General features: G+C 48.6%; 1 protein-coding gene across 3 annotated transcripts in view; it reads right to left on the minus strand.

The window, feature by feature from the left end:
- SLC24A3 (solute carrier family 24 member 3) overlaps positions 1–23795 on the minus strand; it is a 458647-nt gene that overhangs the window by 103186 nt on the left and 331666 nt on the right. For all 3 annotated transcript variants that reach the window (XM_005604455.4, XM_023626042.2, XM_023626044.2), the window contains exons 4-6: positions 20895–20969; positions 17682–17766; positions 17205–17308 (exon numbers count right to left, since the gene is read on the minus strand). In XM_005604455.4, the coding sequence (XP_005604512.2) occupies positions 17205–17308; positions 17682–17766; positions 20895–20969 (264 nt within the window). The remainder of the gene's footprint in view (positions 1–17204; positions 17309–17681; positions 17767–20894; positions 20970–23795) is intronic.

Genomic DNA, 23795 nt, shown 5'->3' on the forward strand with positions numbered 1-23795 from the left:
TTCAAAAAGAAGACAGCACATGTCACGGCTCCATACGAGTAAATATGGGCATAATTCAAATGGCAGGCTTGTGAGGTTGGACTTTCATCTCTTCACGGCAGCCAATATAAATTGCTAAAATCATAAGACTCAGTTGACGTCAGCTTCAGAAACTCATACATTGCTATTAAATTCTAGCACCAAGGCTATATTTTTATTAAAAAAATTAAAAATATGAAATAAAAGAAGAAAAAAGAAAAACCTCCTTTGTGGAGAAAGTTTAGTAGAAGTCCTAATTGGAAACAGACTATTTAGGCAGTGGATTTAAGTGATTTAAAAAAATTATGAGAGAGAACTAGAAATAAACTGAGTGTAAAAGTCTTTAAACATCAGACAGCTGTGGTTGTACTGGGTGAGTATGCAGCTTTGATTAAATCTGATCTAACGTTCATACTCATTGTGACTATTCCAACTGTCTTGGGGTTCCTCAAACCAAAGACCATTGCAGGACTGCGATGAAGTCAACACAATCTGTTGCTTCTTCCTGATACTGTTCACCTGTCAAAAGTCACATGCCACGGGCAGCTGTGCAGGGAGGTGAGAGCACAGACTGTTCTGTGACACAGACGCGCGGCTGGTTCCCTGCTCTGCCACTGACTGATTTCTCGAAATCCCTGATTACATCTCTGAGCCTGCTTTGTCATTTGTCAAATGGGGGTAACTTTTACTGTATTTTTTACCTCATGCTGTGTAACAGACTACTCCCAAACTTAGCAACTTGACACAATAAACATTTATTATCTCACAGAGTTTCTGAGGGTTGGAAATTTGGAAGTGGCTTCACTGGGTCATTCCGGCTCAAGGTCTCATCAGGCTGGAATAAAGACGTTGGTCGGGGCCACAATCATCTGATGACTTAGGGAAGCTGGAGGAAGTGCTTCTTAGGGTGGCTCAGTCACGTTGCTAGTGACTTTATGTTGTTGGCAAGAGGCCTGTTTCTCTCCACACAGACCTCCCCAGAGGGCTGCTTAAGTGTCCTCACAACGTGGCTGCCCCTTCTCCCAGAGCAAGTGATCCGAGAGAGAAAGGGAGGCAGAAGCCATAGTGCCTTTTATGGCCAACCTCAGAAGTCACACCCTGCCGTTTCCACAATGTACTATTTGTTACATGGATGATCCTTGCTCAGGGCGGGAAGGGAACAAAACGGCTTGCATACCAGGAGGCTGGGATTAACAAGACACAATCTTGGAAGCTGGCTACCACATTTGTCAGATGTCCTCATTTTTCAAATGGGGTTTACCCCAATGTGATCATAAGGAATAAGCAAGGACATACATGTGAAGTGCCTAGCTCTCAAAAGCCTGCTCCCCTTTCACCAGGATTTAGGCCAACTCTAGTCTGGGGGAGGACAAAACTGTGCAGTGCACTCAGTTTAGGCACCACGGACAGAGTCTGGGAAGCAGGGGCAGCTCAGCCCTAATAGAAATCTGACAAATTACGACTTGAAACAAACACCTGTGTGACGGCTATTTGTGGAAGGTGAACGAGCAAAGCAGCCACTCTGTGGACAGCGCCAGTTTCAAATATTCCAATCTGTTGTCTGTAAAAAACCACCAGACTGCCCAACCAAATTCCAATATTTCAGCACCCAAACTTGACTTCCCAGTTTAACTCTTGTACCTGGAAATAGCATAAACCTTGGTCAGACCAAGTGTTACAATACGGTGGCGGGAGGGAGAACACTTCCCAGAATGGGGGTGGCAAATCCGAGAGCCTGGGACCAGCTAATCAAAATGGTCCCCTGAAAGGGGAGAACGCTGAGAATTGGAAAGAAAAAAAGATGCGATTTAGAATAAAACAATGAGAACATGGTTAAGGTGAACGGATGGCATAATCTTTCAGGAATGGAACACAGGCTGAGGGAAGGGGGTGTCTGAATGGAGGACACAGAGCTGTTCAGAGATGAGTGGGTGCGGAAGGTAACTGGGGGAGTTCCTCAGAGCCAGCAATTGGGGTTTGAGCCAACATCCAAGGCATCGACAGCTGTGGTGGAGACTCACGCCAGGGTCATGTCAGAGATGTGGCCCATATGGCATTCAGCTGGTTTAGAACCATTGAACATCTTGAGAGAGCTAGGTTAACACCAGGATTTAGGACTGCTTTCTACTCTCTGTGACATCTCCCCAGGGAAAACACCCTCAAGTGTTTCCCTAGAACATTGTCTTGATTGCAGGCAACCCCCTCAGCAGGGCCTTCAGGAACCCACTGCCAGCCCTGCCTGGCCCCCACTGTTCCCCCCAGGGCCCTGCTCTCAGGAAGCACTGGCTTTCTTTCTGCTCCTCTAACCTGCCCCTTTGTTTCTGCCTCAGAGCCTTTGCACGGCAGTTCATTGCCTGGATGTTCTAGCTCTTCACATGGCTGCTCCTTCTCACCAGTCAGGTCTCAGCCCCAAAGAAGCCTTTGTTCTCTGCTCCATCTGCCGTGGTCCCATTGCAGCCCTTTACTCCCTGCTTGTCACTAACATTACCCTGTTTTAGTCTCTTCAGACTCCTTCTATCTGAAGTTACCTTGTTGATTTATCATGTACTTGTTTACAGCCTGTCTTCCCCTACTAGAATATCAGCAACGGGAGAGCTCAGGGGCCTGTCCTGACTTGGTCACCATCATCTCCCCAAGCACCACAACTATTACTCAGTAAACACTCACTGACTCAGTGATTGGACCACACGGGTGCAGTCTGGGGCTTGCAAAGACCTCTGCTGTCCCTCATGGAATAACGGCCACTGGAGTCCCAGACCCTCCTTGGAAATCCTTAACACAGACCTGGAATGACGGAGCAGGGCAGACCCAGAAATGACAGGGACAAAGGCTCAGCTGCTCTCTTGCGCACCAGGCTGGGTCTGAGTGGGGCACAAGGACAGCAGCAGCTGGTACCCCAGGAATTCACAGCAGTTTTCTGGATTACGTGCACACATGGCTCCAAGGCCAGCAATAGCACGTTTAATTCCAAAATGAACAATTTAATGAATAAGAAAAGAACTAAAGGGAAAATATGTAGTCAAACTCTGAAAGCTCCAGGAAGCCTCTTCTTTCTTTTGATGGAGAAAGGACTTCCTGCTTTCAAACAATGGCTAAGTGGTTTGATGATGGCCAGCCCATAGGCCAACAGGTACTCAGACCCCCAGAGGATTGGGTCACAAATACGAAGTCATTCTAGACTATTTGTGGAGTCCATTAATTCCATCTCTGATGGAACTCACTCGATACATGAGCACCAAAAGCAAGCAGACAACCTCAGAAACATCCATTATGGACCCCTCTTCCGCACCAATCTCTTTCCTTTGGAAAAGGAGAGAAATTATGGAACACAAAGTTGGAGATGTAAAACATCAGACACACCATCATCCCCCACCAAGTTGTCTGGCCCAACAGTTGGGATGTTCAGTGGGCAGATGCTGTGGTGTGGCAAGGAGTGCTCAGACCAAAACCCTACGGAACTTAAGCCCAGGGCTGGGACTCCGTAAGGTCAACCCCAACTCTGGCCAAGTCAGGCCCAGAGACTTGATTATTCACAAGGATCCTTTTGCTTCTAAATCATCCTTGGGGTTCACCTGGGTGGTGCTGGCAGGGTCTGGAGGCTGGAGTTGGGGGCAAGGAGAGGCTGAGACGGTTGGGAGATGAACCCACTGCTTGGGTAAAAACAGCAGGTTTTCCACCCCAACTTTGTGCAGAAGTTGTGCGAATCATCACCTTGTGCGGGAACTGAGGCTTTCCCTCAGAAGATACCCCTGGGCCTTCAACTTGGCCCCTGGACCTTTCCAGGTAGTATGAGCAAAACCAAGCTGCCCAAGGGCTCCAGAACATGTTTCCAAAAAGGAAACTGAACATTTCACCAGGGACCCTGAGCTTTGCCTCCCTGGGTCAATAGAAGAACCCACCGGGCTGTCCCTCTTTCAATCTTTCCTCCTTGTCCCTGAAACAGAGTCCACTCTCCTAAAGAGAGAATAGAGACAGAGGGCAGAACAGGCTGGACAAGTCAATCAGGGGCTCAGGGGTAGCTCTAGTCAACACGGAACAGTGGAAAGGCGAGCCCTCTGTGCCTGATGCCATGGAAGGTCACAGCACCACACTGATTAGTGTTAGAAAGAGCCTTACAATCCATTTAGTCCCATACCACATTTCAATACCCTCCATATCAGGGCACGTGTAAATATAGCTCAGAACAGAGGGAGTCTTCGTTTCTAAAAGGAGACATCCTCTTGTTTCTCACTAAGAGACAACCAACGCCCTGGGTCGCCAGTCTCAGAACCTCCTATAAAAGGTTCTAACAGAAAAAGGCTCAAGGACACCCCATGCGCGTGGCCTCTGAGACCAGAGAGAGAAGCTGTCTGACAGTCTAGGACGGCCTCTTCCTTCAGTCGAGACATGTTCTCTACAACCTTCCACCATGGGAGGCCCCTTGGCGTTGTTTTGCTCCCTTGGCTCGTAGTGTCCCACAGAGATTGAGGATACAAATTCTAGAACAGGACTGCCTAGTTCCAAATCCCAACTCTGCTATTCCTGGGTATGTGGTCTGGGCGAGTTTCTCCATCTCCCTCTCTGAGCTCTATTTTCTCATCTATAAAATGAGAAAAACAATACCTACCTCACAGGGTTGATATAAAGATTAAATGAATTAATATATATAATTTTGTAATAACTCAGCGGCGATCCCAATGAAGATTAGGTATTAATACTAAAACTGTCTTTAATTTAAAATAAAAATAGATGATAACTGGGACCAAAAGAATATTATACATTGTTAAAAAAACAAAAAGGGAAAAAAAGCAAGATGCTTTGGGGAGCCTGAGACCCATGTTTTTAGAAGCTGCATGTTGCAGTGATCAAAGACAGAGCAAGAGAGTGGGAAAAATAAGGTTTACTGTGTAACGACTAAGATCTTACAGTGATGGAGACCAGGGCTCTAATGCTGTCCAACAGCTGCACCTAGCCCTTGGGTCTCCCAGCTGCTGGCTACCGCATCAAGTACCCTAATTCTAATTTTCCATGCCCCAACTGCAGCCACAGTTTCATCTTGGGGAAAAAAATCACAAATAAAGCACACTGAGGCCACTTTCTTTCCCACCTCCTGGGGGGTCGTAGCTCTGGTAATCCAGGGAAACAGGGAGGGAGAGCTCCAGGCCAACTGCTGCTCCATCTTACTTTGCCTGCAAAAGTCAGACGTTTGGTACAGGAGCTCTCACACCCCAAATGATCTGCACCCCATTTGGAAAGGTTAATGGCATTTGTTTCTTTTTTACTTGGAAATTCAGGCTCAGGTCCAGTTTTAAGGTTTCTATTTAAATGCAGAGTTATATTTCCCCTGCAGGAAAGAGCAGCTGAATCAGGAGGGTATAAATGTCTTACTTCACACGAATAAAAGGAGATTGGCCTGGAATAAATAAGAGAGTACTAGAAAAGCGTTTTGTTATATTAAGAGAAAACTCACAAAATTTTCCTTGGTTGCCTTCCCTTTTAAAACTGGTTGCTTCTCCATCTTAAAATTACAGACTGAGTCCCTCCGCAAGTAGAGACGCGGCTTGTCAGGAACTCTGAGAACCTGGAATAAAGACACCCCATGGTACTGCAGCCTGTTGTGATCTGACACAACACCCCAGCTCTATCTGGGTCTAGGGTAGGCGGGGGAAGAGGAGGAGGGGAGATGACAGAGAGGATGTTGGGTCAGGCAACACCATAGTAAATGCTGTGGATTTCAACTGTTCTTACCCAGCTTCCCCATATGCAAAATCATGACTCCAGTGGTCTGTGGAGCTCCTAGGTGCCAAGTGTAAATTCACGAAGACTGTGGTTGACACAAGATGGGAGCGCTGTCCAGGACTCAGGTGTCACCACCGTATCTGAGGTCCTAGAAGGAGCTAATCAGGGCTTTCACCACAAGCAATAACACCACGGTCGTAGTGGCTCCAGAAGAGAGTTGGCTGGGCTGCTCAGTAGGGTTAAGCAGGGCTCTCAGCGACAAAAGCTGCCCAGCAAAGTGGTCGGTGAGTTACGGATGGCTGACTGAACTTTCAATTAAAAAAATAAAATCACGCAATATATTTCAGTGACCCTACCAAGTTTCTGGATCTGACACACCATGGTAGACTTCAGAATATGTTAGATAATACACTGGCTATTCTCTGAAAACAAGCTCTCATAATTTCTCATGACCAGCTGGTGCTCATTTGTGTAGTCAGGACCCATCTACATTGCTCAACACAAAATCCCCGGAGTCTCCCCTGATTTACCTCATTCTCTCACCCTCCTTTCCAATTCATTAGCAAATCCTCTTGGTATTACCTCCAAAAATCTTCTAAATCCAACAACCACTTCTCACTATCTTTATTCCCAGAGTTCAACTCATGCGTCACCACAGACTTCCTAACTCGTTTCCCTGCCACCATCTTGTCACCATAGAAAACCTTTTTCCACAGAGTAGTTGGAAGGAATTTCCCAAAGTATAAATCAGGTATTTGTACTCTACAGCTTAAAACTCTCCAGTGGCTTCCCATTGCACCCAAATCCCCAGCATGATCTGCCCCCACCAGAGCTCTCTCTTGGCCACACTCTCCCTTTTTCACTAGGCTCCAGACTGGCCTTTCTTCTGACCTTCAAGCACACCATGTTTGTTCCTGTCTGAACACCCACTACTCTTTCCACCTAGAACTTTCTTCCCCAAATCTTCCTATGCAGAGTTGCCTTCCTGATTTGGGACACTTTCCCTGACCGCCCTCCCTAAAGCTGCTTCCTCTACCTTCCCCACCAGTCATCCTCCATCCCACTGCCCTATACTTTTCCTTCAAGGACGTTTTCTTTGTACTATTATTTGATCATTCGTTGGTTTCCGTGCTCTTTGCCTGTTTCCCCACTGGTCCAGGAGCTCAAGGAGGGCAGGAACTTTCCTATCTTGTTCACCTCTGTACGCTCTGTGCCTGCACATAATAGGCACTGAATGGAAAGCCACGTAAAACCAATAATTCCGTTTCATGACTACGTCTCAAGTTCTGCCCAAAGACTTTCCGCTATTTCAACCCACCTTGTCTTTGGGGCATCTGGTGGCAAGTTGGGACATTCACCCATACATTGTCTAACCCCCCCAGGCTCCCGTCAAATAGTTCCTGAGCAAGTCTGTGCCAGGCTGTGGGGTACTGTGAACTCTAGCTCTGATGCCACGATCAACCCTCCCCTCCCCAGTGTCAGTCATTATCAAAGATGGACTGAGCCCCTCCCACATGCAGGCCATACTCCTGGTGCTGCAGAAACAGTGGGAAACAGTGGAGACAGGATGAGCTCTCAGGAGTTCACAGCCTCACACCGCGACTGTCTCCTGGCAGGAGGGGGATTCCCTATGCTCTGTAGCCCCCTCCTGCATTCCATCGTTGCTGGGGATAGGGTGCTCACTGAGCATGCCTCTTCCTGTCGCCCGAGGCATTGCTGTTTTCTTATTCCAGCTTGTGAGGTTTGCACAGTTTCCCCGGGGACAGCAGCTGTCTATCTGCTTGGGTGACACATTCCCTCTGCTCAGAGAGACTCAGTTGTTCAAAACAGTGCCTGGAACTGGAATCTTCGTTTTAGATGGTGCCATTTTCTTCATGGAAGGGAATTTAGCAGTATTTTCTCACTCTGTTAAACTATCAACTCTTGCAGAAGTCCCTTCCCTGGAAACGCTTTATAAATCAGTAACTCTTCTCCCCCGGCTCTCTGGGAGCCCTGCCTCGCTTTATTTTCCTTCACAGCAGTGACCACCACCTGGCACATATGTCATCTCCCTATCTCACCATCCCACAATCTCATACTCTCTCTCTCTCTATCTGGTCTCTCAATTTATTATCTTTGCTAGGTATGCGACATCCCACAGCCCACTGCTAGAATGTAACTGTTTTGCTGGTGTCCCTCCAGCCTCTAGAATAGTGCCTGGTACGTGGTAAGTCCTCAGCAAACACTTGTTGAATCAAGAAATGAACTTCCTGCCCCAAGAAGGAACATAATCAACATCTCCCCCAGAACACCAGTGCGGATCATGACCCTGGCTTTAAAGTCACAGAGGACAACACGAAGAGACAAACCACCTTTAATTAACATTATCGTGCAGAGACAGGCTTGTGATTTTAAGTCGGGGCAGCCTCAGGCCTCACGTGCTGGCTCTGGCTCAGGCACGGACACTTTGACCACAGCTGCTCAGACCCAAGGCACGAAATCTGGTCTGCTCTGTCACAGCCCATGCAGAGCCCTGTGAATGTGGGGCAACAAGAGGCCAGGCCGGGGGCACTCTGGCGGACACTGGGCTGACGGAAGAGATGGTAGCAGCCTTCTTTGTCCTGCTGCATATGCACTTTCATGACCTGCTAACATTCTAGGTTCTCTTTTATCAAGGAATCTTTCCAGTGACTTTGCCTGGGGTGGAGTTAGAAGGCCAGGACTGGAATTCTTCACCTCCCTTAGTTTTGTCTGCAGGCTCTGCCTGTGAATAAAGGGCAGGTGTGGAGGTGAGGGGTCTCCTGCCAAGTGCTGGGGTGCCTGGGCCCCTCTGACAGCTTCTGTGGAGCCCAGAAGTGGACGTGTGGGGCCCAGGAAGCCAGAGGAAGGTAAGCTCGGCAGACACCATAAACACATCCCAGCTGCGGGTGAAAGAGGCACTGAGGGCTCCCCTTTCCACCCCATCACGCCCTCGGCCTGCTCCGTGAGGGGGGTTCTACGGTGATGGGCAGGCGCTGAGTGTGAAGGAATGGGAGGACGGCCATACTCTGGAAGGCACTGATGTACAAGGCCTTGGGTCGGACTCAACTCTGAGCTGGGCTTCAGGGAGAACTGACCATTTCTGTGCTGCTGGCTGGACCCCTGAGCCCTAAAAGCCTCTTGACTTAACTGGTTCTGTGATGGACACGTTACTTAATCTCTCAGAGCCTCAGTTTCTTCTTCTGTAAAAACAGCATCCTCCTCAGAGTGTTATTGTGGGGATCAAACAAGTGAATGTACCTAAGGCTGTGAGAACAGTGCTGACTCAGGGCAAGAACCAGACACGTGCTTGTTAACGAGGAATAATAAATAAAACGAGCATCCGCAGCCACACAGGCTTTTGCCTCCATGACAGTCACTCTTCACTGCAGGTTCAGCTACTTGTGGGGGGAGAGGGCCCGGCTGCAATAGGGGGCAGCATGGGTGACATTGTGCCCAGTCGGGCATGGTCATGAAAATGCCATTTGGGCCCAAAGATGAACTCTCTTCTTGGGATGGTGCTCAGCTGCAATCGCTGAAGATCCTGGGCTCCTTGTACCCTGAAAGTTCGCCAGCACTGAGGACAGCCTTTCCAAGGACGCAGACGGTGCCTTGAAACTCCATCCCCTCAACTCATTTCCAAGGAGCAACGTGAGACTTAATTACACGGAAGGAGTGTTCATCCCCAGCTGCCAGGGACTCCTACGCTCCTCCTCACATTTCTAGAAGGAAGAACTTCAGACCTCAGTGATGCTGCATCCAGGTTTGTCGGATGAAGGAATGTGACCTCTTCATTTCCTCCCACACAATCAAGAGCGCTGTTTCTGAGTACCTCTCTTGAAAACTCAAATGTAAGAAACAACCCTAATAAAACATTTCCATGACCAGTGTAAGTCATTTCTAAGAGCCCTACTCTCCATGGATTCAGAAGTGGAAATGAATTGGACAGAATAACGCAGAGGGATTGGTCAAGGGTAATGGTTTGGAGAACACATTGACAATGGAATTAAGAGGACAAAAACCCCAATGAAAAAATGGGCAAAAATGTGATCAGACTCTCCAACCAGAGAAAATGCATGGATGACAAGTAAGCACGTGAAAACATGCTCAACATCATGACTGGTCAGGGAAATGCAAATTAAAACCACAATGAGGAGCCGTTCATACTCACCAGAATGGATAAGATTAAAAGAAAACAAAACAAAACTGATAACACCAAGTGCTGATGATGCAGAACAGCTGGAATCTCACATATTATTAATGCAAATACGAAAGGGTTCAGCCACTTTGAAAAACTGTTGGCAGTTTCTCACAAACATACTCACTATATAACCCAGCAATCCCACTGCTGTATTATTCACCCAAAAGAAATAAAAGCCTATGTCCATACAAAGACCTGTGACTGATCTGTGCATTTTATTGCGTGTGTTACACCCCCCAGGGAAAGCAGCCATCACAGCAGCACACAATACTGCACAGGCTTTGTCTTGTTGTTTATCTGTATGATAACCAGGGACCAAAAGCTGCCTATTTGGGGTGGAACTGATCACATTCTTACCTCTGGGGTGGAGGGAATGAGTGGGTGGTTCCTGACTAACAGCCAACTGAGTAAGTCTAGCTCCTTCCACAGTGATTGGCTCAGGGATGGTCAGCTGACCTTAGTTGGCCCAATCAGATTTTTGTTTGATGATGCCAGGTTGGGGATGAAAGGTGGGGTCGCTGGAGAGACATTCTCTTTCTCTTTTCTTGTCAGTGTGTATGTGCGTATAAGGCCTAAAACTGCTACAGCCATTTTTTTGCCGTGAAGGAAAACTATTCTGAGGAAGGAGTCAGAAGAGATTAGTGACAAAAGAATCACTGAAAATGGGGTGGAGCCCTGATCAAACCATGCCTGATGTACATTTTCTTCTGTATTTTTCAGAGCCATCAATAAATTCTCCTTATTTAAGAAGCCAGTTTTTTGTTACCTGAAAGCCTCTTAACTAATCTAAGATGTGGGTCCGAGAATGGATCTGATTTCTGGAGATCATTTCAACGAGGTAGAACAAACTAGAAACAAGTGCCGTGAGCCAAAGTCAAAGCTAACAGAGATCTGAGATGAGGAGGCAGAGGCTAAGGAGATGGAGCAGTGCCAAGCTGGGTGGGTGACCTTAATGGAGCTCTGGGCCGGGAACCACAGTGTCTGTCACGGGAAGATCAGGACCTGTCAGGACCTGGCCTTGCGGGGGCAAGGGAGAACGGCCAGGGAAAAGAATTCCCAGTGGACAGTGAGCAAGACAGCCTCAGGCAGACAGCCAGTTAGAGGACTGGGGCACAAGGGGGACTGTGTGCTGCCTGGGCCCGCTGCCCAGGGAGGGCTGCTCCTGCTCACGGCCGAGCTGTCCAAGAATCCGAGCAGAGCTGAGCCTGCAGATGGGGCTCAAGCAGGTACAGCTGCTCTTCTGACTCGGTCTGGCCTAGGGCCGGGGACACACCTTCTAGCAAGGTCTTCCTGAGGCAGGTGGCCTGCAGATGACACGGGGACAAACTACATTTTACTGGAATGTGATAGAACTCAGTGAGCACTCCAGGGACCTGCCCCTGGCCGTGGTCTACTCCTGCACCATGAATTCTTCCCTCCCGCTCCCCACGGGGCCCAGTATTAAAGCGTCTTGCTTCCTGGGCGAGGACTCCCCTTGCACCTGCTCCTCCAGTCTCCATGGACGCTGCTTCTCCTCCTTGCACTTTCACTTCCCTCTCGAGGGTGAGTGGCAGGGCTTCAGACCCTATTTTTAGGTTTGGCAACTAGTGGTGTGCGGTTTTGGGCCTCGCCTGTCCTCAGTCCCCAGCCTCTCAGGGAATCGGGATGCTTCTCAGAATTGGAACATGATAAGAGATGTTCTAGGTTCTGTCTGGGGAACAGGAGGCCAGAACTCAAGGTGTACAGGGTAAACTGGGTGGTCTGCGGGTCTCTCACTTGTTTATTAGCCTGAATCCTCCACCTCACTAGCATTTCACCATGCTAGTGAAAGCCTAGCATGGGACGACGTCATCTGATCGTGAAAGAAGTTTCTAGCCCAGCATGGTTGCGCAGAGTCCACCTATCCCCGATCTCTGGTCACCACCGTGTGCTGATGTGCCCATTCTTTGCACTGCCCCCAGCTCCTTCTACACTCAAAACATCCAACAAATACCTAAAAGCTGAGGCTAATCATGAGAACGCAGTAGAACACCTGGAGACTTTTAAATGCTAGGTTCCTCAGGAGGAGGGAGAATGGAGTTTACAGTCAGCAGATGTGGACTCAAATCCAGGCTTATCACCCCACGGTAGCCCTCCTGCCCAGAGACCCATCTCCTTGTCTGTAAATGAGGAAAATACTATCTTAAAACTCAGTGGGTGTGTTTCTATGAATATTCATAAAGCGTCTAGTGCAATGCCAGCACCCTGGAGAAGCTTACAAAATGATAGCTGGTTTGTGGGGGGTTTTTTTTTTGATATGTAGTTTCTATCTGGTTTTCTTATTTTTTCCACTTCTCTGCTGAAATTATCCATCCATTCATTTATTCTTCCCATCTTTATTTACTACAGACATTTTAAATTCTCTTCTGTAATTCTTACATCTGGATCATCTGAGGTTGGCTTCTGCTGCTGTTTCCTTATGATTATGAGTCTTATTCCTGCCTCTTCATAGGTTTTGTAATTTATTATTGCATCCTGGAAATCACATGTAGAAAAAGAGTAAGAACTGAAGAATGCTCTTTTCTCTGGGAAATTCACGTTCTGCTCTTTCTGTTGGCTAAGTGAGGAGGTGACGATTCGGAAGGCAGCCGGGTTCCTTTGATGGAGACTGAGCTGCGCCCACCTCTGGTCAGCTCAGCCCACACCCAGCGTCCCAAGGACGGGCTAGGCTCCTACTTCTTACCAGGATTTGGTCTGGGGTTCCATGTAAGCCCATGGACTCCTCAATTGCAGGTATCGGGAGAATGTGGGAGCTGGGGCAGATGGGGTGATTGCTCTCTGCTTACCACTCCTGCCTTCATTCCCCTTTTACTCAGCAGATTTGGAGTGGGGTGGAAAAGACTGCTGTGCAGAACAAAGTACCATTGCCCGTCCTAGTCTCTCTGACCACAACACATCCCATCTCGCTCTACCACTGCCTGCAATCAGCGGGCTCCGTCTCCACCCTGCGAGGTTCTGGGTCTTGGGCAGCCTCTGCTCTCCCTGCGCTCAGACCTGCCAGGGTCACCGCTCACTTACCAAGGGCTCCTCTCTCTGGAAATCAGTTCATCAAGCCTTTCCTGTCTCCATTCTTTGATAGAGCCACATATAAGAATGATTTTTATATTAGCCAGATTTTTTTCGGTGCTCCCACGGGAGCTAAGGTCGTCTGCGTCCTAATTGGAAGCAGAAAGCTCCTAGAATGGTAGCTGTTATTTTTCACAGTAGAGGAAATTCCCTAAATGCAAGATGTCCTGGCCCTGAACTCTTAATAGTCAGCCTAGTACTAATGCTTGTTTCATCCAAGGGAGGTGGAGGCGGGACCCACCAGGTAGCTTATTTTTAAAAACTTAGTCTTGAGTTTGCAGCAAACACTCTATGGTCCCACACATGGCTCCTCACTTTTACCTCCTTCCAAGGGCCAGCCCCTATGTCTCTCTGCTTGGAGATTTTCTCTGGGCCCCAAGTCCATCCTACCTATGCCTGGCAAGCTGGAATGTCCTTTAGGAACAACCTTAACCAACAGTTGGTGGAGGTTGTTGGGTAAACACCCCAGCTCTCTTCCCCTTGGGTGAGGTAACCTGGGGGCCACGTTCTACACCACCTCCCAGTTCCCCTAGAAGGAGTAAATCCCAGCGGCCCCCAGCGGTAGCTTGCTTGTTCTCTTCCCTGACTCACTGCTCCACTCCCCGGCTGGCATGCCCTGGGATCACCCGTTAGATAAACTACTGGAGCTTGAATCGCTGCTTATAGTCTCCTTCTGGGGAAACCCCATCCAAGGCAGGTTTCAATGCAGGTGTGTAAGCTCTGGGGGCTGCTCGGGTTTGTGTAAAGGGGCCAGCATGCACAGGCGGTTATTTGAGGAGAGGCAAACCCAGCTGAGATTAGATGCACCTCGCCAGAGCACGTCAGGCACATGCGGAGGATGCCAGGAGCGGTGTTGGAGCTCTTCAATACAAACTGGAGTTGTCTGCCGGCCTGTAATAACCGGGATACGAAAGTCCTAATCCGGGACGTGGTCACACTATTTACTCTCTGTTTGTGGTTATGTCTTTAAAGCTTAACGTGCTCTGGATGGAGGATTTAAATAATCGGTATGATGTCTTACAGAACTGGCATGAAGTTCTTTCAATACAATATCCGAAATACATTAGCAAGTTGCATTAGAGCTTGATATTCTCACTTCATTCTTTTTATTTTTTGTTTTTAAATAAAGGAAACTTGTAGGGCCACAGCCTGTAAACGTCCTTCAGGCATGCCAAGAAGCACTAGATAAGCCACTTTGTAAGAAGCAATTTCCTTCTTGTCCCATAAAACTCCCCAAAGCACCTTAGGCGAGCACCAAAGCCCAGGTCTGTCTGCAGACTGCAAATACCGCAGACGTTTAATTACCTCGAATTCATCAAAACCCTAATTGAGACAGGAACTCAAACCTTGTGGCTTAATTACTTTAATTTCAGATGGGTAACAGACTTGGTCACGAGCAGCCCTTCACGCCGGAACACATTCGAGAGAGGCCCACCGGCACTCGCTGGTAATTCTCCAGCCAAAGGAAAGTGCGGAGCGACATAAATAACAATGCTAAGTGAGAGCCATGATTGGATTTATTAATCAGTTCAGTTCCCAATATCCACCCTCTGCTATAATGTTACACTGCTCCGGCTCCACCGCCCTGGGAAGGCTTCTCAAGATTTAAGGCAGCGTGCATTTCTTACTGATCTTTCTTTTCCGCCCACTGATCAGACAGCGCAGAGGCAAGGACCAGTCCCCCGAGATCATCCTTCTATCAACACTTCCCTACTTTGATTTTCACTTAGAAGACCTCCCCGACCCTCCCTTGCCTCCACACTGGGCATCCTGCAGCCGTCCTACTATTAGCGAGTGAGTTCTACCAACTGTTTGGTCAAATGATCACAGCAGCCTAGGGTAGAATTTGGAGAGGAGGATCCCAGGGATCGTTATTCTTCTGAGAGCTGATAATTGTGTCTAACTTTACTGAGCACGTACGACGTGGGCCAGGTGCTGTTTAATGCTGAACACGTTATGTTTCATCCTGCCGGCGACGTGGGAGGCAGGTGCGCTTATACCCACTCCAGGCTGAGGGAGATGAAGGACTTCCCCCAAGGCTCCACAGCCAGCAAATGGCAGAGTCAGGACTCAAGCCCAGGCCAGTCTGATTCCTGGGCTCATGTTCTTTCCAAAACATCATTTTTCTCCCTCTGCAAAGACTTCATGGATTCTACAAAGCCCTGAAGAAGAGAGCTGGATGGCTTTGGAACTCTCCAAGTGGGCACGGGACAAGGAAAGACAGAAAGCAGGGCTGGCCCCCAGAAACATCACGTGGGCTACTTCTAACATCATCATGGGGGGTACCTTTCTCCACGATCATTCAGAGTCGTGACATGAACTCGGCAAAGACCTTCCAGAGGAGGTAGAGTGACTGATGGCAGCACTTGGTAAAGTTCAGGAAGCAATTTGTCTTTAATGCAGCTGTTCTAACCAAGCCAGTGATTAATTGCATTGCTAATAAATTATGAAATCCAAAAGCATTCAAGCCACTTCATATGTAATTAGTTGCATGGCATTTACTAGTGTTTCCCAGTCATTTGTTTCATTTCTTTACATCATTTCTCCCTCTTTAGGGTTGCCTTTGCATCAAGCTTCAGGTACAAATGACTGAACTAATGACAACACTGATAATGGCCAGGCTAATAATCATACTGCTAATGGTGACAATGCTAATTAAGAGAGAGCTAACAGCAACAGCTCTTCTGCAGGATGTGCCTGTTCATCTCTGGAAGACAACGAGAAGCCAACAGAGACGAGAGCCTGGGAAGTGCAAATAGCGCCAAAGGCAAAGACAGACACTCATTTCTTTTTTTCTTTTTTTGGTACTAACCGCATTTATAGGAGATCTAAAAAACACCGTATCATGGGTCCACAAAATCTAAGAAAGAGATGAAGGACCAAAAGGGTGAGAAAAAAGAAAACATTCAGTCTAGCAAGTGGGGCAGAACTCAACCCCCACGTATGGACGCAGCTGTCCAGGAGCCTCTTCTCAGAAGTAACCGTCCACCTGTGGGCTCTGGAGCCTATTCCTGATGAGATCAGGTGTCCCTCTGCCTGTCACCCAGAAGCAACGAACCCAGCAGGTAACCTGGACAAATCGATAGGCATGAAGATCAAGGAAGTAAAAAGTGGGCAGTGGGGAACAGCACTGGGTGCCCAAGCGCGTCCTGCCTGAGAAACTCTAGTCAGCCTCAGAGAGACGGGCGGCATCAGGGGCCCCTGCCGGAGGACTGAATGACGGAGGGGCTGGGAAAGGATGTGGGGGAGGGTTCACAGGAGCTTTCCTCAGCCTTCCAAACCAACCCACCGCTTGCAGCAGGCCCCTGCCTCCTCCACAGGGAGGGAGCTGGTTAGGATCCCCAGCTTCCTCGATACTGCAAGTGGAGTGCCGTCAACAAGCTTTGAGAAGTCACTTTTCCTAGAAGACACTCAGAGCCCTGGATGATTGGACAGAGAGCTCAGGATCACGTTGTTTCTGAATAAATTCCTATGAGGGAACTAGGACATCAGAGCCAACAGGATGGCTGCAGACCCTTGGGTGCCCTGTAACGTCCAGGCTGCCAGGCAGCCTCACACTCGGCGACTTCCAGGTGTCTTCCCATGACTTTCCAAAACAGACACCAGCATTCATAAAGGACACGGACCCATGATACCCCTTGGCAGTGGGATAGTCTCCACAGATAAAATACAGGCACGCAAAGACCCTCATGAACCAAAAACAAGCTAAAGGGAACATGTAAGAAAAATGCTTGATCACTGTAGAAAAGGAAGGATTGGGTCTTAAACTGTGACAACTCCAAACTGTTTTTAGCAGAAAGAAATCTGTGTCATTTCTTGTCTCTCTCTCCTTTATTTACTCTCTTTCCACTGAGGAAAAGCATACTTAAAATTGTTATAGGTCATTCCAGTTCAGATCAGTAACACATCGAAATGAAGGCGACACCTTCAGATTCCTAGCCTGCATCTTCAGGCTGGTTGATGGCTCACGTGGACCAGGCTACTCTGCATGCCACCAACATGGAGACCAAATAGCGGTGCCTGACAACTTCCAGTTCCAGTTGGGTCAGCCTCCCGGGCTGTGAGATCCCATGGCACCGTGACCCCAGCCCACGGGCCCCACGCTGGCTGTGCTCCTGCCAGACAGGCCCCTGCCCCACCTCCACGCCGCCACTCCCCAGATGCCACATTCTGCCGTCACTCTTACCTGCCCGGCGAAGAGCCCACAGACACCGATGATACACAGGATATTGAATACTGCTGAGCCCACGATGGTCCCTACTCCCACGTCGCCCTTGGTGATGAAGACGCCTGAAACACAGACCCAGTGTCAGCCTGGCCATTGTGGCCAGCTGCATTCCAAGGTGGGTGCGGGGAGCTTTCACAGGCGCTAAGTTCCACACTTCTCAAGATCAGCAGGAAACAGCCAAGGACTGGAGAGAGCTTTCTCATCTGCACTGGGGAAACTGTCCCACTGCAGCATTGGCACCTTCATGCAAAGTAAAAGCATCACTTTAATGAAATAGCAACAGCAACTATAGCGGGGCAGGAGGCTGCTGTTCTGCTCCTTGGGGTCTGGAGATTCTCACTGACTGTGAGACAACCTGCTGGCAGGCCATCTGTCCCCAGAGCCCTGGTCCCCTCGAGAGGGCAAGGCTGAGACGTTCCCCAGGTTGGCACCTACCTATGACTGATGTGAACAGCTCTGGGGCGGAACTGCCTGCCGCCATGAACGTGGCCCCGGCCACATCTTCACTGAGGTGCAGGCGCTGCAGAGGAGCGAGGACAAATACGGTGAGTTGAGATTCTCCCAGAAACAGAGATGACCGTGACCCCTGAGGTCCCAGGCTCAGTCCCCCTCCTCCTCTTCCTCCCAGAGCTCAGCCACTCCTGCCCCAGACCCCGCTGGGCCATGGCTCCTCTTGCCATCCTCCTCAAGGGGCAGGCTCATGGAGGGGGCTCTTGATAAGATCTAGGGATCCCCAACCCAATGTTCCCAGGGGCCACACAGATAACAGGGAGAAGTGGAGCAGGCAGGAGTGAGGTGTGGGGGGCGTTCACTTCCTTTCTAAAGGCAGCACTGCTCAGTTCCCTTAGTGCTGCCACATGCTTATTTTTTAAGAGATACCCAAATTCACATTTTTATGCAAAATATCCTGATTTTTTTCAATACCGTGGATCTCAGGCTGAATTAGGCTCATGGTAATCCGTCTGCGAGCATTGATTCTAGGAGGCTATGGAGGCTGGGGGTGGGGAGTCACCTTCCTGAAACCTGCCCCCCTCCTCCATGCTGTCTTGAAACCCCTGTAGGGAGAGTGGGGGTGGAGCTGCGACTGAGTAGAAAGTGAGGAAGAGCCCTGCCAGGACACTCTACACAACGAGCTCTCCAGGTAACCCTGTTCGTTAATCCAAAAAGTGATTTGCAAGAAGACAAGTGCACAGTAGAGGCTGGCTAGCATGCTCAGCTTTTTGGCATTCAGTCACGACCCAGACAGCAAGCTGCTGGTTGGCAGGAAATAGCTGGTTCCCTCCTGGCACCCCAGCTAGGAGATGTCAGTCTTGAAGGAGATCTTCCATCTTCCCCGGGGCACCAGCAGCTGCACTTCCTTGCTCAGCCATGGAGGGGCAGCATGGCCTCGGCGTAGGCCACTGCTCAGTCAGGAGCTGCCGCAGGAGCCCTAACTGAGCCTTTTGACCTAGAATCCTGGGTTCCCTTGATCTTGACTGAACAGCTAAACTTCACACAGGGTTCTGAGAAGACCCTAAGATAGAAGTACTGATGCCTCAAGTTGAAAGGTGTGGCTGGAGGGACGCCTGGGGCATCTTGTCCCTCCAGCGCAGGGAGTCTGCAAGAAGATAATCTAATTAAGAGTTCATGCTCCATGGGTGGTTTGCCAAGACTGGCCCTGAGCTGTGAGCCAGCACCGCTGTCTCTGCTCCAGCTCCGGCTCCCTGCTGGGGCACTGGTTGTGGAGTCCACACCTTGGCTCATCTCCAGTTTGTCTCTTTCTCCTTCATCCACTCAGTTTGCTTCTTCCTCCATACCTCCTTACATCCCTTCCTCTTTCTCCCCTAATTCACTTTGGTCCTGGCAACATCGCACTGGATGCTTAGTCACCAGCTAGGGGGTCTGTCTTCCTGTCTCTGGGCTCCTTCCATCTACAAGCACATGGTCCTCAAAGCCTCCCAAGCTCCCTCCATAGCACTGACTCCTGACGCCCTAGGCTCCCTTCACGATGATTTCAGCTCCGGCTTCTCCCCCTTGGCTCTATGGGTCAGACTCTTCTCTGCTCAAATATCCTCCCTTGAAACTTGTTGCCGCTGAGACCCTCCCTCCAAGGCTGCTCCAATCCTGCCCCTGCAGGAGCCCTCCCCGATCCCCTGGACGAAGCAATCTCTCTCTCCCTTTTCTCTCGCTGCACTCTCCCACCCCCCGGCTCCTCAGCCAGCCCCCTGTGCATCTCACTCTGGAGCAGCTCAGCGCCTAGAACCCAGCCCCTGGCAGCAAGGCCCACACTGCCTTTCATCTTGTTTCCTCCTCAAGGGGGCATGCTTGCAGGTTCTGTGGGCTTCCTCAGTTGAGAGGAACCCATCTGACAATTATGCGTACACTTCTAGAACAGAGGCTTTGCTAGTTAAAAAAAATGTGTGGGAAAGACAGAGAGTAGCTTGCTTTGCACGTAGAATAAACCACCAAATGGTGGTATTTCAGAGATCACAAATGGCCCCAATTTCGGGTGCTTCAGCGTTTCCTCCCCTGCCGCATAAGGCGACCCTGTCCTCAGGTGTCCTCACTTTGACAAAGGCTTCCACCCTTGCCCACTGTCCATGTCAGACACGAGCGCACTCCCTCTCCTTCTGCTACTTCCGCGGTACAGAGGAAGCCGCTCGCAGGCCTCTCTGGGGTTATTGCGGATCAGTGCTCCTATTTTTTCAAGTACACAGAACGAAGAGACTTCCAGGATGCAGAAGCATCTGCTTAAGTTAGTGGTTCTCAAAGTGTGGTTTCCAGACCAATGGCCTCAGCATCACCTGGGAACTTAACAGAAATGCCTCTTCTGTTCCCCTCTGCCCCCCAAGACCTTGTGAATCAGACACTTGTGGGGAGGGAGGGAGGAAAGGGGAGGGATGACAAAGTCTGAGAACTACATAAAGAACTCGAGTTCCCCATGGGAGGTGTGTCTGGAAGAGATCCTTTCTGAAATGGGATTCTGAATTAAAATAAAATAAAATAGAAAGCTTCCAGATAAAGGGAACTACATTTCAAAACAGACAAGAGATGAAAGCGGCAAGAGAATGAAAGAGTTCTAGATATGCTGGATATTTTCTGATGAAAGGGATTTGACTTGATTCAGCCTGGCGTTCACAGGTCTGATAGCAAACAGAGTCCCTTTCCTGGTCTCTGCGGCCCATCCTCTCATCTCCTTGCCTTTCAGGTGTCTGCTTGGAGCATCTCTGTACATACACAGAAAGAGGAAGGGTGACGGAGATGTATGGTGAGGATTTCCACTCTGCGGGGCCCCCACGAGTCACCAGAGGAGGGTTACGGGGGCAGAAGGATCCAGAGGAGAAGGAGACAGAGGAAGCGACAGGGAGAAAGGAGGAGCAGGATTTAAAAGAGAAAGAAGATGGGAGCCGAACACAAATAGCACCTTGTTATGGCCAAATGGAGCAGGGAGAGCTGATCATATGCCTTAAAGCCTGACTGTGGACCAGGATCCAGAGATTCTAAGCAGCCTGATGGAGTGGTTATGCTCATATGGGCTATCCCTCTGAAGCACGCTGGCGCCTGGCATTGCCACCCTGGTTGCGTGGAGGGCTCCTAAGGACCTTGGGGGAGGAGGCTGGAGCAGTACCAGTGCCTGGCTCAGACACGCTGAGAATACGAGGCACCTACCTCACAGATCTTTTCCAAAGAGGGGACGAAGAAGTCATCACACACGATGGCCAGTGCGTAGAACATGTACATGGCCTGGAAGAGAGGAGAGAAGGAGTTAAAGTCAGAGTCAGGGCAAAGCGATTAGGGTGAGGGTCCAGCCACCCTCTGCTTCAATGACATCCTCTGGTATGAGGAGTTCACCATCTTACTCAGAGTTAAACACAAAGTCTTTGCAATGCCTGCGAAGACCTACCTGACCTTACCACTCCACGCTGACCGCACTGCTTACAACTCTCCCCCTCGTCCTCCTTGTTTCCCAAACATGTCACAGACACCTGACCCAGGGCCTTTGTACTCTGCCATTCCCTCTGCCCAGAACATGCTCCCCCCAGATCACCGTGGCTTGCTCGATCATTCCTTCAGGTCCCTGGTTTAATGTCCATCTAAGCAAGAGGCCTTGGACTCCCCTCCCTCCTGTTTCTTTCTATTCCCCTTATCCTGCTTTGTTTTTGACATATTAGGTATTAAATTAATTTGTTTGTTGTCTATCTCCCCCACTAGAAGTCCATGAGGATATGAACATTATCTCATTTATCCCCAGTACTCAGCACAAGGCCTGGTACATAGTAGGTACTCAATAAATATAAGTGCAATGAAGGAATAAATAAGTGAATAACATTTTTCATTTAGCGGTGTATCGTAAGTATCTTTCCTTGTCTCTAAGTATGGATTTACATAATACCTTTTAACAGCATTTCAGTGAATGATGATCCCAGTTTATATAACCCATCCCATTCCAGCTGAGCTTGTTCACCCTCCTGTTCCCTGCAGGACAGCCTCTGCAATCTCGCTGCCACATCTTTGGTCAGCGTATCCTCTGGAATTCTGATGACTTCTCTACTTACCTAACTTTATATTTCTTCTTTAATTAATGAAATTTTATTTGGATTCCATTGTTTGTTGATCACCCAGCACCCATCCCCACTTCTTCATAATGGGACCCCAGTTTTGTCCAAATATCCACCACACCCCATGTGGAAGGTGACCCCACCCTTTCCTCCAGGAGCTGATAATGATTGGCCAATCAGTGTGTACTATTCCCCAGTGATGGCTATTGGTTCAGGGGTGGGCACATGACCTAGGCTGCCCAATCAGAGGGCAGGAAAGACTTTATAGTCCTTGCCAGAGGGAGCCATGTCTCACCCTCCAGTGCTGGCTGCAGACAGGAAAGTTGGCTGTCCTGATTGCCACTGGCAGCCACACTGAGGGAAATCTGACTTGAGCTGAAGTTGACCCTGAGTCAACTTAATGACATCACTGAGCCATTGATCACGTGGTGCTAGAGCCCACCCTGCCTCTCGACTTCATAATATAACACACTGGCAAATAGGCCAGTTTGACTGGAGTTTCAGTCTGAAACCAAAGTGGACTTTCCAATTTCATGAGCCAATAATATGCCTTTTACACTTAAGCTTATTTGAGTTGAGTTTCTGACACTCGCAACTGTCCTTCATGAAGCCTTCTGTAGCAACCCAAGTATGAAATGGTCTCTCTGCCCTTTGACTCTGGGCTGTTGCACCAGACACCCCTCCCTCCCTTTATAAACTGGTTTTCTTTTTCACATGTGTTTGATCCCTTCAACCAGATTGTAAGATCCTAAAGTGTATCTTAACACTTGATTCTGTGGAATATCAGACAGGGCACAAAAACATACGCACCAGGAATATTCATTCCAGAATGCTGACTATAATAAATTATCAAAACCTAAGAAAATATACCATAGAGGATGACTTATATAAACTAGGATCATCATTCAATGAAACGCTTTTAAAAGGTATTATGTAAATCATATTTAGAGACAAGGAAAGATATTTACGATACACTGCTAAATGAAAAATGTTATAAAATAGTGTATAATCTCTTTTTTGCTAAATTATCTATGTATATGAGTGCACGCACACACATGTATTTGCATATAAGAGTTTGTAAGGCCATAAATCAAAATAGTTTCTCCCTAGGTTGGAATGACTATATCTGTATTTTATAATTTCTGTCTGTATTTTCTGATTTGTCCACCTCGAATTTGTGTTTATTGTGTGATTTTTGTAGGTGGTAGAAGATGTGAGTGGTAAGGACTCTGTCTTACACTTTTTTAATCTCTGAGGAGCTGGGGAGCCCGGCATGCAGAAAAGCCTTAAATAGAACTTCTTATTTCTCGGTCTACTCATAATCTGTACAAAATTATTTGCCTGTGGGGTGTTTATTTTTTAGAAAATGTCAAGTTAAAAAAATTAATGCTGTATTCTATACGTTTGTGGATGAGTCAGATACACATTCCCAAATTGCAATGGTCTCCAATCCTCTCTTGCTGTATAACCTGGCTGATCCAATGATATGCAGGTTTTATCATTAACTTTGAAAGGACAGGCAAATGCAGTAATTGGAATACAGAGTTGCACATTTGTGGATTAACCAAGAACTAAATAAGCTGTCCACAGCTGACATAGTCAACTCACTGAAACCCCCAAGTGGCTCAGAAGTCCATAAACCATCTCTCTAAGACTATGTTCCAATATTACATAGTGATCCTGTTTCAAGCCAAGAAGCTCCATCCAACACCTGCAATATCGATGCTCGGACCAGAACGAGACACGAATAGCCATGCCAGGCTCTCTGCGCTTGCAAGGGTGATGGCTACTGAGAGCCACGTTACTTTCTTTGCACAAGGCAGTGTGAGGCGGGGACGCCCACCCAAGTCAGACACCCTGTGGCAAAACTCTTCTGGACATGCGAGGGGCCTGCCAAACCATGGGGCTCCTTTCCAGCTGCAAGGCACCTCCTGGCAGCTGAGGGCAGGCCTGCCACTTTGCTTGCAAGAAACTCTGCCCTAACTCTCTGGAAAAACAAACAAAACAGAAC

This window comes from Equus caballus, chromosome 22 (assembly GCF_041296265.1).
Source record: "Equus caballus isolate H_3958 breed thoroughbred chromosome 22, TB-T2T, whole genome shotgun sequence".
NCBI lineage: Eukaryota > Metazoa > Chordata > Mammalia > Perissodactyla > Equidae > Equus > Equus caballus.